The sequence below is a fragment of the Neoarius graeffei genome, chromosome 7 (assembly GCF_027579695.1).
Source record: "Neoarius graeffei isolate fNeoGra1 chromosome 7, fNeoGra1.pri, whole genome shotgun sequence".
Taxonomy (NCBI): domain Eukaryota; kingdom Metazoa; phylum Chordata; class Actinopteri; order Siluriformes; family Ariidae; genus Neoarius; species Neoarius graeffei.
Window position 1 is genome coordinate 67,140,017 of NC_083575.1, and position 17,568 is coordinate 67,157,584.

General features: G+C 45.8%; 1 protein-coding gene across 5 annotated transcripts in view; it reads left to right on the plus strand.

Moving 5' to 3' along the window:
- zswim8 (zinc finger, SWIM-type containing 8) overlaps nt 1-17,568 on the plus strand; it is a 73,156-nt gene that overhangs the window by 53,060 nt on the left and 2,528 nt on the right. For 4 of the 5 annotated variants that reach the window (XM_060926273.1, XM_060926275.1, XM_060926272.1 and 1 more), the window contains exons 25-26: nt 2,010-2,129; nt 2,556-2,734. In XM_060926273.1, coding sequence (XP_060782256.1) covers nt 2,010-2,129; nt 2,556-2,734 — 299 coding nt within the window. The other variant, XM_060926276.1, reaches the window with a different exon arrangement.

Genomic DNA, 17,568 nt, shown 5'->3' on the forward strand with positions numbered 1-17,568 from the left:
TGCATGACGTCACGGCGGTAACCGGTTTTAAGGCCGATGCCTTTGACAGCTATAGACCAAAGTCATATAAATAAAAATTTATGGTGAAAGTAAGAAATACCGTTACTGACTTGCTCAACTCAGACTGATTTGACTTCATTGATTGATTGTGGGTTGACTCTCATTAAAACAGGATGGGTGTTATAACTTGTGCAACAGACATGTACATGCATGCGTTTTCACTGATAAAACGTAAAAGGCTCATTAAATAATCAGATGAACTGAGACAATCACATTCTGAAGCAAATAAAATCATCTTATACCGGTAACTTAAATACACAATACAAGTTACATGTATTAATCGAAATGCAGGTAAACATTGTGTTTTTTTTTTTTTTAAATCCAAATAAGAATCGGAGCTTACCCATCTGTGTTCTTGCTTCTTGAAGGCCGATCTTGTGGGCGATTGTTTTGAAGCAATCTGACTTTCAGTTGTTTGTTCAGTTCTCTGTCCATTCACTTCCACGTAAGGGCGAGATGGCAGCAATATCCAGTTTAGAAATAAGATGGCTGCTCCACTCATTCTCCATTTTGTCCATACGGAGTACTCCGCCATTACTGCTCGGCTCAGGCAATTACTAAAACCTGGGACGGAACAGGATGTCACTGGTTTTAGCAACAACTGTGGGGAGGTCACTGCCCGAGCAATAATGTCACGTCTCGTTCCATCCCGTGTTTTAGCAACAACCCTCAGCTCACTCCGGGAGAACTAGTGCAACTGAACTTTGCTTTTTTTTAAAAAAAAAATAAATAAATACTTTTCTTGTAGTTTTCTTTTTCTTTGTTACTGTACCCTCTTTCAATACAGGCTTACAGCCAATGCTCCTCAACAGATCAGAGGTTTTGTATGAGTCTTCAGTAAAATGTGCAGAGCAGAGGAGAGACCACTTGGTAGGTGCCCAGTGTGCCCGTGAACTTCTCGCAAAACGCGTCCAAATCTTTGCAGTTTGAACATTCTTGGGCCATGAATGCAACGTAAATCCACCTTCTGTTGTGTTGCTGCACCCGCCAGCAACACATCTATGTGGCATGGTGATAAATTAGCTCAAAATGGAGGATCGGAGTTGCAGTCAGCTGTGTTTTTAGTATAGCGGAAATGGCGATGAGACTGATAGACTTCCTGCTGTGACGTTACGGACGTCAAGGTCATTCACTCAGACCGCTACCTATATGAATCACTTTAATTGTAAAAATTACTATATTAGATTTATTGTTAACGCTTAAAACTATTCCTGTGCCATTCTTGAGGTCTCAAGGCATTTATAAACGAAAGTGAGGCTATGGCTCTGCATATATGCTTTAAGATTCAGTTTAATATAATTTCATTGGGTATATTTCAGCTGGAAGTTTGCACAAAATACGTGATGTTAATTCAGAATAATGATGTCGAGAAAAGAATCTCCCGTTCGAGAAACACCTGAGGGACTTCTTTTAGACTTGTTCAAAATTCAGTAAATCTTGGTTTAATGCATTATTCTGATCCAAAAATGGATAATCATTAAGCGACTTGAGGATCTTTGTGCTTTTTCAAGGGGAAAAGGATAGAATATACAAACAACCGAGGGATTATGCAGAAGGAGGATGTCAGTACATTTGAGCTCATGGTTGTTTCCTGTGACTTTTTTTTTTTTTTTGCATTTTCTTTCTTAGCTGCTGTTCGTATTGATTGTGCTTTAAGCTGTGCTGCTTCATGGGATGGGGGTTGGATGATATTCCAGAGTGGAGCACAGAAAATGACAATTACAAAGCTACGTCAAGTCACTTACATTACAAAAAAATAAATATTGATTGATTGATTTAAAAAAAAAGGGGGGGGGAACGTAAACAAGATTAAGGGAGGTGAGAAATATTAATGTATGCATGACCGGTGTTTTATTACCGTCCTGTAGGAAAGTTCAGCAAAATAACAAGATGGATAGCCTTTGGTGCATGAGTAAGTGGTAATGCAAGTGGTTTATGTTCTTGTGCAGGTATGCTGGCCCTGGAGATGTTGGGCAGGAGAGCTCACAACGACCATCCCAACAACTTCTCCCGCAGCCCTCCGTACACAGAGGACGTGAAATGGCTGCTAGGCCTCGCTGCACGACTCGGTAACTCGGTCATACCTAGAACATGGCTTTTAAAAAAAAAAATCTGTCTCTTGGAGCGAGTTTAGTTTTCTGCTCTCTTCTTGTAATGAGTGATGGGATTGGATGATAAATGTGTAGAATCATAATGTAATAGCTCATGTAGGGAGGAGAGAAGGATATACAGTAATCTAAAAGGAGTGATGGTGATATTAAGGGAGTACATTTTGTATACTTTTATGTTTGGGTATTAGACAAGCGCACTTAAATCACAAGAGGATATATTGGGATCAGTGGTGTATGTACCTGTGCAGTCCTTGTAAAAGGATGTTGTAAGAAGGTTCTTTAGCTCTTCTTTAGATCCTTACCTATTTAAATGCTCCCCAGTTCTGTTGACGCTTTATTCAACGTCCTCTGAGTATTGTTCCTGCTCCTACTGTCCGTCTCCAGGTGTGAATTACGTGTATCAGTTCTGTGTGGGGGCTGCCAAAGGTGTGCTGAGTCCATTTGTGCTGCAGGAGATTATTATGGAGGCTCTGCAGAGGCTAAACCCTGCACACATTCACGCTCACCTCCGCACTCCTGCCTTCCACCAGCTCGTGCAGCGCTGCCAGCAAGCCTACCTACAGGTGAGACACATGAGGCTGAGAGCTTGGGAACCAGACTCCCAACCTACTGTTGCCCACTTAACAATTTGTAAAGCATGTGCCAGAAAATTTGTTCTAATTAGATGTAAGATGTCCTGGCAACACAAATGTCACCATGGCAGTGGTGAAGTCTTCAGTTTTGTTGTGCCATCTTTGAATTGGGGAGGAAGGATTTTTTTGGGCAATGAAAGGATAACTTTTTTTTTTTCACGGTGCGGTTTTCATCAAATCCTGTGCTCTGATTGGCTGGTGAGCGGGTCTGTATCCTATGGTACAGACCCCAGTTACGGACCTCTGGCGACTTGCTCGTTCACAACAGCAAACAACATAGTAGCAATTTTTGTCAACATTTTTTTTATAAGATTTAAGATTTTTATCAAAAATCTTATACATTTTTTGCCAGCATTTCTTAGCATAATAGCATTAATTTTACATCATGGATGGTGATAACGACAGTGTTCACAGCGAAAGCGAGTTTTACTACCCTGAGGAAGAAGAAATAAAAGAAAACATTTCAGGAGAAAGCTAAGCCTGTAACTGTTGCTAACGCCGAGCAAAAACATGGCTGAATCCTGAATGACTCAATTTTGTATAAATAGGGGACTACATAGGCGGCAAAATGTAGTTTGTTTTTTTTGTTTGTTTGTTTTTCCTGCCATGGAAGTGCACTTGTATACCGAGGAGGAAGACATTTGCATTACAGCTGTGAATGAGGATTCAAAATGGCGGCTTGGTTCGGTTTTCCCTTTCGGGCGCTCTCGTTTTCTGTTAGAATTTGGTAAAGAAAAAAATATATATATTACTTACCAGCTTAAGGTCGGTCCGTATGGTGAAATACCATGACCTCGGCCTTGAATACTGACCTCGGCCCTCTGGCCAAGGTCAGTACTTTCAAGACCTCAGTCACGGTATTTCACGATACGGACCGCCCAGCTGGTAAATAACATGTACGTCTTTAACAGTGTGCTAAAAGTATTCGATATTTATATGTTCATTTATACATTTGGGATGTAACCAGTGCTTTAAGTGGAAAAAAATAAGTACCGGTACTCCCTATATTCACCTGCTGGCATATGAGTCAGAAGGCTACATATCTTACATCCAAGCTTTTTGTCTTTACAAATAAGCCAGTTGTTCAGTGAGCAAAAATACTGTACTTGATCCTTTGACCAACAGTCTGGCCATTCATGTTGAAGGAGGCTCTTGTTACTCCAGCCAACTGTGACGTTATCGGTAGCAGTAGGCGTTGCTATAGCAACAGGCTCTTCGCTGTTAGCAGACGCGCTAGTGTTAGCTTGCCGCTGCCCACCTGCATTTTCTGCCACGGGAGAATTTGACTGTCTAAGAGCTGTCATCATCCGACTCCGTTTCGACTTTCCTTCTCTTTATGCCCTTTTGTAGCCATGCCAACATTTACTGTCCTGTTTTTGTTTCTTTGTTTTTCCCATTTGTTGTTTCCGACTTCTCCGTGAACAAGCAAGTGAGCGTCACATAGTCCCGCGAGCGTCCTGTAGTGCACCCTGGGTAATGTAGTTTAAATGTCATAACGAATCGCCAAGAGACACTCTGATATGGAGAGGACACGAAAGGGTACTGTGAGCTTGTGAGGGGGTTAAAATCTAGAAATAGCGGTACTGTGTTACTGGTGTGTACCGGCCCATTTAAAGCACTGGATGTACAGTGCCTTGCAAAAGTATTCATACCCCTTGAACTTTTTCACATTTTTCCACCTTACAACCACGAGCTTAAAAGTTTTTTATTGAGATTTTATGTGATAGACCAACACAGAGTAGCACATAATTGTGAAGTGAAACGAAAATGATAAATGGTCTTCAAAATTTTAAAGAAATGAAAATCTGAAAAATGTGATGTGCATTAGTATTCAGCCCCCCTGCGTCAATACTTTGTAGAGCCACCTTTTGCTGCAATTACAGCTACAAGTCTTTTGTGGTATGTCTCTACCAGCTTTGCACATCTAGACACTGAAATTTTTGCCCATTCTTCTTTGCATAATAGCTCAAGCTCAGCCAGATTGGATGGAGAGCGTCTGTGAACAGCAATTTTCAAGTCTTGCCACAGATGCTCAATGGGATTTAGGTCTGGACTTTGACTGGGCCATTCTAACACATGCATATTCTTTGATCTAAACCATTCCATTGTAGCTCTGGCTGTATGTTTGGGGTCATTGTCTTGCTGGAAGGTGACTCTCCTTCCCAGTCTCAAGTCTTTTGCAGCCTCCAACAGGTTTTCTTCCAGGATTGCCCTGTATTTAGCTCCATCCATCTTCCCATCAACTCTGACCAGCTTCCCTGTCCCTGCTGAAGAAAAGCATCCCCATAGCATGATGCTGCCACCACCATGTTTCACAGTGGGGATGGTGTGTGCAGGGTGGTGAGCAGTGTTAGTTTTCCGCCACACATAGCGCTTTGCATTTAGGCCAAAAAGTTCAACTTTGGTCTCATCTGACCAAAGCACCTTCTTCCACATGTTTGCTGTGTCCCTGTGGCAGCGGGGGTGTGGTCAAGCGTCGGTCTATGAAGGGAGGGCGGAGTCAGGGAAGGTAAGTGGCAGAATCACTGCACCTGACGGGAATTAACTTGTGTTTGTGTGTCTTCCCCAGTGACTGCACCCTTTAAGAGGAGAGGGAGAGCAGAGGAAGGGAGCTCTCCTGACCAGAACACGTGTGTGTGTGTGTGTGTGTGTGTGTGTGTGTGTGTGTGTGTGTGTGTGTGTGTGTGTGAGCAAATGTGTAAAAGCTGAAAATAAAAGAGTTATTGAGAACTCCGTTCTGGCCTGCCGTGCTTCTGTGCTCCACCCACCTGGTATAATACTACAGTGGTGCCGAAACCCGGGACAGTGCAGAAGGGAACAGCCACATGGAGTCCTCCCCCTTCCAGGACCTGGTCCATGCCCTCGCCACGGCCCAACAGAGCCAGCACCAGGCACTGATCACCATCTGGAAGGAGCAAGAACAACGCTTCGAAGCCCTGGTGCTGGCGCAACAGGAAGATCGCCAGGCGTTCAGGCACCTGCTCGCGTCGGTGGGGGCCCCGATCACCACTGCCGTGGACCCTCCCCACCTCACCCTAACATAGATGGGTCTGCGGGACGACCCCGAAGCCTTCCTTGGTCTTTTCGAGCAGGCAGCCGAGGTGTGGGGTTGGCCGGTGGAACAGCGCGCGGCGCGCCTCCTCCCCCTGCTAACGGGCGAGGTGCAGCTGGCCGCGCTATAGCACCCCGCCGACAGCTGGCTGGTCTATGCGGACCTCCGCAGGGCCGTCCTCCAGCGCGTGGGTCGCACCCCGGAGAGGCAACGCTTCCGCGCGCTGCGCCTGGAGGAGGTCGGCCGGCCGTTTGCGTTTGGCCAGTAACTCCAGGACACCTGCCGGCAGTGGCTGAGAGCCAACAACTGCGACGCCAAGGGAATCATCGATCTGGTGGCGCTGGAGCAATTTGTCACTCGACTTCCAGAAGGAACCGCGGAGTGGATCCAGTGCCATCGCCCGACGTCGCTGGATCAGGCCATCAAGCTGGCGGAGGACCATATGGCGGCCATTCTGACGGCAGGACAGCGTGTCTCCCCTTCTCCTCTCTCTCTCTCTCTCTCTCTCCCCCTCTCTCCCTCCCCCCCTCTCTCTCACCCCCCTCTCCCCCCCCCTTCTGTTCCTCGCCCTCGCCTCATTCCCCCACCACGGAGGCAGGGGCCGGCTCCACCCCAGCCGGCCCGCTGCACCTGCGGTGTCCTACCGTTTCCTACTTCCGTGTCTGTCTCTTCCCCCTCTCAGGTGTGTGATCTCGGGAACACCGGTGCACAGAGAGAGTCTGGGCCGGTATGCTGGTGCTGCGGGGAACCGGGGCACCTCCAGCATCAGTGCTCGGCGATGGAGGTGGGCGCGGTGGTCCGGATCCCCGACGCGCCGGGGACCGCCCTCAATCGGGCTGGAGCGTATCGCATACCGGTGAGTGTTCAAGGGGATACGTATCAGGCTTTGGTGGACTCCGGCTGTAATCAGACCTCGATCCACCAAAGCCTGGTGCAAGACGAGGCATTGGGGAGAGCACAATTGGTGAAGGTGGTGTGTGTGTGCGCGCGCGCACGGGGATGTTCACAACTACCCTTTAGTGTCGGTCCACATTCTATTTCGAGGGGAGAAATTTAGAGTACAGGCGGCGGTTCATCCTCGCCTTACCCACTCAATAATTTTGGGGACTGATTTGGCTGGGATTCAGGGAATTAATGTCACATTTAGTGAGTCAAGAGTGGGGCCTGCCATAATTTAGTGGGGGGAGGTCCTGGTGTGGCTTTGCCAGGAGCAGCTGTCACAGAGCCGTCCACGTCATCACCGCGTCAGAGTGAGGAGCAGCAGGCTCCTCCTCCCTCTCTTGGGGAATCCCTCGCGGATTTCCCGTTAGAGCCGTCGCGAGACAAGACTCTGTGGCATGCGTTTGACCAAGTGAGAGTAATCGATGGTCAAACGCTCCAGCCAAACGCCACCCCGTCCTTCCCCTATTTCTCCATTTTTAAGGATAGATTATACCGAGTGACGCAGGACACTCAGACTAAGGAGCCGATAACACAGCTGTTGATCCCGAAGAGCCGCCAGGAATCTATATTCCAGGCGGCTCACTTCAATCCCATGGCCGGACACTTAGGGCAGGATAAGACACTAGCCCGAATAATGGCCCGGTTCTATTGGCCAGGGATTCGCGGCAATGTCCATAGGTGGTGTACGGCGTGCCGTGAATGCCAGTTAGTAAATCCAGTGGCCATTCCAAAAGCGCCTTTGCGCCCTCTATCATTAATCGAGACCCCGTTCGAAAGAATTGGGATGGATCTCGTTGGGCCATTAGATCGGTCAACACGAGGATATCGTTTTATTTTAGTTGTGGTGGACTATGCAACACGATATCCGGAAGCAGTGCCTCTTCGCAATATCTCAGCATGCAGTATTGCGGAAGCACTCTTCCGCGTCATCTCCCGAGTCGGAATCCCCAAAGAGATTCTGACTGATCAAAGCACTACGTTTGTCATGCACACTGCGCGAACTGTATGGGTTATTGGGAATTAAGCCTATCCGCACCAGAGTTTATCACCCACAAACGGATGGCTTAGTCGAACAGATTAATCGCACCCTCAAAAACATAATTAAAAAATTTGTAAGCGAGGACACACTCAACTGGGATAAATGGCTCGAGCCCCTATTATTCGCAGTGCGAGAGGTCCTATAAGCCTCCACGGGGTTCTCCCCGTTCGAATTATTATATGGGCGTAAGCCGCGTGGCATTCTAGATGTGCTGCGTGAAAATTGGGAGGAGGGACCTTCAACAAGTAAAAATGAAATTCAGTACATTATCGACCTGCGCGCCAAACTCCACACCCTCACGCACTTAACCCAGGAGAATTTGCGGCAGGCCCAAGAACGTCATGTCTGTCTGTACGACGGGCACGCGCCTTAGGGTGTTCACACCGGGAGATAAAGTATTCGTGGTGTTGCCCACGTCGAGCTCCAAATTAATCGCCAGGTGGCAAGGACCCTTTGAGGTCACACGGTGAGTCAGGGACGTCGACTATGAGGTGTGGCGAATGGACAGGGGTGGGGCGTTACAGATTTACCACCTCAATCTGTTAAAACTTTGGAACAAGGAGGTCCCCGTGGCGTTGGTGTCGGTGGTTCCAGAGAAGGCGGCGCTGGGGCCGGAGGTTCAAAAGGGAAAATTGACATCGCCCACCGCTCCGGTCCCCTGTGGAGACCACCTCTCCCCGACCCAGCTCACAGAGGTAGCCCAGTTGCAAACAGAATTTTCTGACATGTTCTCGCCCCTGCCCGGCTGCACCCACCTCATAGAACACCACATTGAGACGCCCCTGGGGGTAGTAGCACACAGCCGCCCTTACAGACTGCCCGAACACAAGAAAAAGGTGGTTTGGGAAGAACTCAAGGCCATGCTCGAAATGGGCATCGTCGAGGAGTCCCACAGTGACCTGGAGCAGCCCGGTGGTCTTGGTTCCCAAGGCTGACGGATCGGTCCGGTTCTGTGTGGACTATAGAAAAGTCAACACGGTGTCAAAGTTTGACGCGTACCCAATGCCTCGTATTGACGAGTTGCTCGATCGACTAGGCATGGCTCGCTTTTATTCGACACTGGATTTGACAAAGGGATATTGGCAAATCCCCTTGACTCCGTTATCCCGAGAGAAAACGGCCTTTTCCACACCGTTTGGCTTACACCAGTTCGTCACACTTCCTTTTGGGCTGTTTGGGGCGCCCGCTACGTTCCAGCGGCTTATGGATGGGGTCCTCCGCCCCCACGCCACCTATGCGGCTGCATACCTGGATGACATTATTATTTGTAATAATGACTGGCCGCGACACCTAGAACACCTAAGGGCCGTCCTTGGGTCGCTGAGGCGAGCGGGGCTCACCGCCAACCCGAAGAAGTGTGCGATTTGGCGGGTGGAAGTATGGTATCTGGGCTTCCACTTGGGCAATGGGTAGGTGCATCCCCAAGTCAATAAGACAGCAGCGATTGCAGCCTGCCCGAGGCCCAAGACCAAAAAGGGGGTGAGACTGTTCCTGGGGCTGGCTGGCTACTATCATAGGTTTATACCTAATTATTCGGACGTCACCAGCCCGCTGACTGATCTCACTAAAAAGGGGGCACCAGATCCGATCCAGTGGACAGAGCAATGCCAGCGGGCTTTCTCTAAGGTAAAGGCTGCACTGTGTGGGGGGCCACAATTACACTCCCCTGACTTTTCTCTCCCCTTTGTTTTGCAGACAGATGCATCGGACAGAGGGCTGGGGGCTGTTCTGTCCCAGGAGGTGGAGGGGGAGGACCGTCCAGTGCTGTACATCAGCTGCAAGCTGTCGGTGCGCAAGGGCAGGTACAGCACCATAGAGAAGGAATGCCTTGCCATCAAGTGGGCGGTCCTCGCCCTCCGCTACTACCTGCTGGGGCGTCCTTTCACCCTCTGGTCGGACCACGCACCCCTGCAGTGGCTCCACCGCATGAAGGATACCAATGCGCGGATCACCCATTGGTATCTGGCACTCCAGCCGTTTAAGTTCGAGGTGGTCCACAGGCCGGGGGCGCAGATGGTCGTGGCGGATTTCCTCTCCCGTCAAGGGGGGGGTCGGCTGCAGGCCAGACGGCTCCCCGGCCTGAGTCGGGCAGTGGGGGTATGTGGCAGCGGGGGCGTGGTCAAGTGTCCGTCTGTGAAGGGAGGGCGGAGTCAGGGAAGGTAAGTGGCAGAATCACTGCACCTGACGGGAATTAACCTGTGTTTGTGTGTCTTCCCCAGTGACTGCGCCCTATAAGAAGAGAGGGAGAGCAGAGGAAGAGAGCTCTCTGGACCAGAACGTGTGTGTGTGTGTGTGTGAGCGAACGTGGAAAAGCTGAAAATAAGAGTTATTGAGAACTCAGTTCTGGCCTGCTGTGCTTCTGTGCTCCACCCACCTGGTATAATACTACAGTCCCCTACATGGCTTCTGGCAAACTGCAAACGGGACTTCTTATGCCTGTCTTTCAACAATGGCTTTCTTCTTGCCACTCTTCCAAAAAGGCCAGATTTGTGGAGTGTACGACTTATAGTTGTCCTGTGCACAGATTCTCCCACCTGAGCTGTGGATTTCTGCAGCTCCTCCAGAGTGATCATGGGCCTCTTGGCTGTTTCTCTGACCAGTGCTCTCCTTGCTTGCTCTGTCAGTTTAGGTGGACGGCCATGTCTTGGTAGGTTTGCAGGTTTTTCTATTTTTGAATGATGGATTGAACAGTGCTTCTTGAGATGTTCAGAGCTTGGGATATTTTTTTATAACCTAACCCTGCTTTAAACTTCTCCAGAACTTTATCCCTGACCTGTCTGGTGAGTTCTTTGGTCTTCATGATGCTGTTTGTTCTTCAGTGTTCTCTAACAAACCACTGAGGCCTTCACAGAACAAGTGTATTTATGCTGAGAGTAAATTACACACAGTAGGACTCTATTAACTAATTAGATGACTTCTGAGGGCAATTGATTGCACTGGATTGCATTTAGAGGTATCAGAGTACAGGGGGCTGAATACTAATGCACACCACATTTTTCAGATTTTTATTTGTTTAAAATTTTGAAGACCATTTATCATTTTCATTTCACTTCACAATTATGTGCTACTCTGTGTTGGTCATCACATAAAATCTCAATGAAAAAACTTTTAAGTTTGTGGTTGTAAGGTGGAAAAATGTGAAAAAGTTCAAGGGGTATGAGTACTTTTTCAAGGCACTGTAACTATATATAAACACAATATTTCAAAGGAACCGATATAAAGGCAGTTACTAATAGGTGTGCTATTCATTTTTTTCCCCCCTAAAATCAGTGGTTTGCTCAAGTAGCCTGTTTTCAACAAGATTTTAGTGAGCTCCAAATTTAAAATGTATTTCTTCCATATTTTCAAACAATCTTGCCTGAAACTCTCTCAGTCATGCAAAGCAGATTTCTTATGTTGGCTCCAAAAATATATATAGAAAATATTAACTTTCATTGTGCAAGTTTGTCATCAGTCCTTAATAAAAGTTATTCATTGTTGTTTTTATTAAAATAAATTATTTCCAGAAAACGATACAGGCATTGTAATGAAAACCTCTTAAATGACGCCATTTCGTCTAGCAGCAGCACTCAGCATTCAGACAGTGTGCCTAGCGAACTTTTCTGGTCTTTCTGGAATGTAACCAACCCTAAAAACTAAGTAAATCTGATAGAATATTAGTAGGTGGTTATTCATGTCAACTGTAATTAGTTCTTTGATTTGTGAAGGATGTTTTTGAAATATGGTTACCTAGTTTACTCGGTTACATTGGCGGAGTGCATATCTCCACCAAGCCACGTATCCGGATTTGCATCAAAATCTAATCCGTTGTTCCTTGGCTCATGGCCCACCTTTTCCTCAAAATCTGTTTGCTACTTTGAGTTACATTGGGAACAGACAAACAGAGGTGAAAACATTCCCTCCTCCAACAAAGTTGGCAGCAGTAAAAACCTCCACAGAGCATTTGGTTGAAACCAATGATGAACTTGATTGATGTTGCCCAGTAACTGTAGAGTCAGGAATTGAATCAAGTTGTGTTCTACAAATTTCTATTTATTATAGTGATTGTCCATTCAAATTGCTTATTTTTTTTTTCCCCACAGCTCAGAGTTACTTGTTGAGTGTTTTGGTTTTTCCAGTGTTTCCAGGGGCATAGCAGTTCAAATGTAAATGCAGATGTAGTTGTTTGGAGTATTAAATAGATGTACATGTATAAGGGTAGTTCTTCGGTAATGGAATTGTATTCAAAGGTAAAGGTGATAACTCCCCCTCCCAGTTGCAGTACTCAAGATAATGGTATTTAAATAAATTTCGCACTGTATGGGGTATCTTTTGACCCTAAAGAAAAAAGCATAGAAAAATTGGCTATGTTTAACTCTGAATGCAAAATCTTTTATGAGGAAAGAAAAGTCAGTAACAGAATTACGTCAGAAAAAACTCAACTTTCATTTCTTAAAATTCAAACCAAGATTTCTCTGAAGCGACATTTGCTGTAATTAGGACGAGTTTTAAATACGGTTTTCGGTACATTTTGCCTTGGATTCCATACTTTAGCAATATCACTGAGCTGACAAGTTAAGGCAATCTTAATCATTTCATAATTTTGGTCTCTCTGCTGAAGAATTGCCCATAACCTATATATAAAGATCAGCCATGGGTCTTAACAAATTTATGAAAATTGCATGGCTCTTCTTTTCGTGATTCTTCCATATGCAATTAATTCTGTTTTGGATAACATTTAATGCACACTAAATAATACTGTTATGTAAAAACTAAGTTGTACACCAACATTGGGTAAATTCTATTTTTAAAGAAGCGTCTAGATGACCCTAATACACCAGTAAAAAGCTGCATAATCAAGTTTTGCTTTTGTTTTTTGGGTTCATTCGAGTCGCTTATATGGGAGATTTTTTTTTTCTCTTCGCTCTAGAATGAGTGAATTTAAAGCTTTCTAATATTTACAGTGTCTTGCAAAAGTATTCATCCCTCTTGGTGTTTTGTTGCATTACAAGATTGAATTAAAATGGATTTTTGGAGGGTTAGCACCATTTGATTTACACAACATGCCTACCACTTTAAAGGTGCACATTGTTGTTTTATTGTGACACAAACAATAAGATGAAAAAAAAAAACAGAAATCTGGAGTGTGCATAGGTATTCACCCCCTTTCGTATGAAACCCCTAAATAAGAGCTGGTCCAATCAATTCACTTCATAAGTCACGTAATTAGTTGATTAAGATCCACCTGAATGCAATTGAAGTGTCACATGATCTGTCACATGATGTCTGTAGAAATCAACCTGTTCTGGAAGGACCCTGACTCTGCAATACTGCTAAGCAAGCAACATGAAAACCAAGGAGCCTCCAAACAGGCCAGAGACAAAGTTATGGAGAAGTATAGATCAGGGTTGGGTAATAAAAGTATCCCAAACTTTGAATATCATCCCAGGGAGTGCCATTAAATCCATTATAGCAAAATGGAAAGAATATGGCACCACTACAAACCTGACAAGAGAAGGCCACCCACCAAAACTCAGACTGGGCAAGGAGGGCATTAATCAGAGACGCAACAAAAACACCAAAGATAACACTGAAGGAGCTGCAAAGATCCACAGCGAAGACGGGAGTATCTGTCCATAGGACCACTTTAAGCTGTACACTCCACAGAGTGGGGCTTTATGGAAGAGTGGCCAGAAAAAGCCATTGCTTCAGAAAACATGTTTGGAGTTTGCCACATGTTGTTGGGCAGACTCCCTAAACACATGTAAGAAGATCCTCTGGTCAAATGAGACTAAAATTGATCTTTTTGGCCATTATGGGAAATGCCAAACCCAGCACCCTGAGAACGCCATTCCTACAGCATGGTGGTGGCAGCATCATGCTGTGGGGATATTTTTAATCTGTGGGGACAGGAAAGCTGGTCAGGACTGAAGGAAAGATGGATGGCACTAAACACAGAGCAATCCTGGAGGAAAATCTGTTTGAGTTGGCCAGAGATTTGAGACTGGGACAAAGTTTCACGTTCCAGCAGGACAGTGACCCTAAACATACTGTTAAAGCTATAGTGGAGTAGTTTAAAGGGAAACATTTAAATGTCTTGGAATGGCCTAGTCAAAGCCTAGAGCTCAGTCCAATTGAGAATCTGTGGCATAACTTGAAGATTGCTATACACCAACGCAGCCCGTCTAACTTGAAGGAGTTGGAGCAGTTTTTCCTTGAGGAATGGGCAAAAATCCCAGTGGCTAGATGTGCTAAGCTAATAGAGACATACCCCAAGAGACTTTCGGCTGTAATTGCAGCAAAAGGTGGCAAATACAAAGTATTGACTTTGGGGGTGAATACCTATGCACACTCCAGATTTCTGTTTTTTCATCTTATTGTTTGTCACAATAAAACAATTTTCACCTTTAAAGTGGTAGGCATGTTGTGTAAATCAAATGGTGCTAACCCTCCAAAACTCCATTTTAATTCCAGCTTGTAATGCAACAAAACAGGGCAAACACAAAGGGGGATGAATACTTTTGCAAGACACTGTAGTTTATCATCACTTCAGGTCTTAGGGTATCAAAATACATTCAAGAAGGTATTTGAAGTAGCACTGCAAAATCCAAAGTATTACATTTAATTGAGAATACCTGAGCTTTAAAAACTCTATATATTTAGCAAGTGTGACGCGCTTTTTAAAAATTGGAAAAGAAATGCATGGTGTTGCAGCAGGAGTACTAGCTGCGAAAGTTCTGCACAGTGCCTCGTTTCATCTCATTCATCTCATTCTCTCTAGCCGCTTTATCCTGTTCTACAGGGTCGCAGGCAAGCTGGAGCCTATCCCAGCTGACTACGGGTGAAAGGCGGGGTACACCCTGGACAAGTCGCCAGGTCATCACAGGGCTGACACATAGACACAGACAACCATTCACACTCACATTCACATCTACGGTCAATTTAGAGTCACCAGTTAACCTAACCTGCATGTCTTTGGACTGTGGGGGAAACCGGAGCACCCGGAGGAAACCCACGCGGACACGGGGAGAACATGCAAACTCCACACAGAAAGGCCCTCGCCGGCCACGGGGCTCGAACCCGGACCTTCTTGCTGTGAGGCGACAGCGCTAACCACTACACCACCGTGCCGCCTCTGCCTCGTTTCATTCCAGCAAAATCCGGAAGGACACTACAGCTGACGACATCTCCATCTCTGATACTGCTATGACAGTTTGATTTGGTAATTTGAGAACATGCAAGACAGTGAGTGAGTATGAGTCAGACACGGAGCGCGAGAGACAGAGAGGTACTGTACGAGGATGTTCTCACTTATTTTTCTGCCAGAAGCTTTCAGGCCACGGGTTGTCAGTGTGCGTTAGACGCTGTCTCATCAGCACAGCCCACCGAGTGAGCACACTCAGACTCTCCTTTTTTCTGTAAACACTATGCCATAAACTATTTATATGCACTGAGGGCAACAGTCAGAGGAGCGCTCCTCAGAATCTTAATTTGGCACATCTTTGACTCCTAGATGTGAAGTTTCTTATTATAAAGGAAATGTCTTATCTCTGGTTTTGGCTGCTGAAAAATATTAAATCACTGATTAAAGTGCATATCCTGGACCAATTTCTTTCTTTTTTTTTCTTATATGAAAGTATGTCCGTTTAGGGGCGGCACGGTGGTGTAGTGGTTAGCGCTGTCGCCTCACAGCAAGGTCCGGGTTCGAGCCCCGTGGCTGGCGAGGGCCTTTCTGTGTGGAGTTTGCATGTTCTCCCCATGTCCGCGTGGGTTTCCTCCGGGTGCTCCGGTTTTCCCCACAGTCCAAAGACATGCAGGTTAGGTTAACTGGTGACTCTAAATTGACCGTAGGTGTGAATGTGAGTGTGAATGGTTGTCTGTGTCTATGTGTCAGCCCTGTGATGACCTGGTGACTTGTCCAGGGTGTACCCCGCCTTTTGCCTGTAGTCAGCTGGGATAGGCTCCAGCTTGCCTGCGACCCTGTAGAACAGGATAAAGCGGCTAGAGATAATGAGATGAGATGAGAAACCAGCGCTGACGTAGGATTCAGAGGGAGGCGTCCCGCACGCGACGTCACGAAAATCAATGTTTCATAGGAAATCCAAAGGCCAAGTTTTTTCAGAGGCGGACCAATTCGCCTCAAATGGCTTGATTTCAACTGAGTTTTTCTGGTATTGCGCAAGGTAAAATGCAAAATGTGACAGGTATTTGACCAAAGTTTAATATAAAATGGGAGAATTACATTGATCTTGCTCCTGAATTTACCCATGATATGCACTTTAAAGTAATGTAAACCACAAAAGACCAGGGATTGAAAATTCTCAGGTTTTACTGGTTAGAAAGTTTGTGATTTAAGGGTTTCACATCTGTGACTACAGTGCAAGCTTGAGTACAAGAGAAAATAACATGGAAGTAACAACAATCATGTTCTCAAAGAGTCATAATTCGTAGAAGCCATGAGCCGATTTGTTCCTTTTAGCCTTTCCTTTTACACAATTCGTAAATGTAAATGCACATCTACACTATTTAAAGGTAGACCGCCTTTCAGATTTTTCAAGTGTAGGTCATAAAAAGAAACACCCCCCCCCCCCCCCCCCCACCGATACTCAATTATTTTAGTTTAGTGGACCGAAAGCTACTGACTTCGAATCGCAGACTTCCAATTTTATTCGGCTTTTTTCTCGGAGGACAATTAACAAATTTAGAGCCACGTGGCCCTGAACTCTCTGCCATATTTGCCTGCTCCACCATGACCCAATTCAAGATACGTCATGCATCACGTAGTGGGTTTTCCCGTTCACACAAGGCCTTGTGGGATACAAATTTGAAACGGGAGAGAAAAACGGAGGACGTGAGCGTGCGAATGAAAGACCGAGAAGAAAAGACGGTATGTTGCAAGGCAAGACCAAAGTAATAAATATCAGCAGTCAGCGAGCACCTCGGTGTGATCAGCTGTTCATTTAGCGACAGAATGATGTAATGGTCAGTGCACGGTCAAAGGTAAACCTGCACATGCACACACGGACTTTCTCTGTCTGTTTGACTGCGCGAAGCGAGCGATTTCATGCACGTTATTTGCTCGGGAATCCCCTCAAATTAAATAACTCCCCGGCCCCAGAATGACCTGATATTTTGTGAGCTATTACAAAAGTAAATGTACTACAACGACCAAATTTCAGATGGAAGTAAATTTCACCGATTTTATGAACTCGAAAGGCCGTCTCGCTTTAAATGAACGACCAGTGTAATTTAACAACAGCAACACGTCTTGAATAAAGTCTGACTTAATATGCACCCTCGGAACATCCAATTAGCGTTCGTTCAATGTTGTGAATCTTTAATTAACGATCACCCACATGTCACTCTTATCTTTGTTGAGAGCCTACATTTGATATCTTGGATGTTGTAACCAACAGCACAAGCTGTCTTCTCCTCCTGCAGTGTTACCACAGACACTTGTTTGTTGATATGCAGGAGAGGCTGTGGTGCTAAATCATCTCCCCATGCGTGTCTAATGAGATGATGTGGCATTCTCAGAGAGAAATCTACCCTGACTAGCAGTGAGGCATTTGCTTTAGAGAAATATGTTCCATACGATATCTTTCTCTGCTCTGTCGGTATCATTCGGTTATGTTTTTATGCCTCGCTTATTTACCAGCTCATAAATATGCTGAAATTTTGAGTCCTTGCACAGAGGTGGGTAATATGTGCGACTTCAGATTTGATCTGTTTTTGAATTCAGGGTGCAGAGAT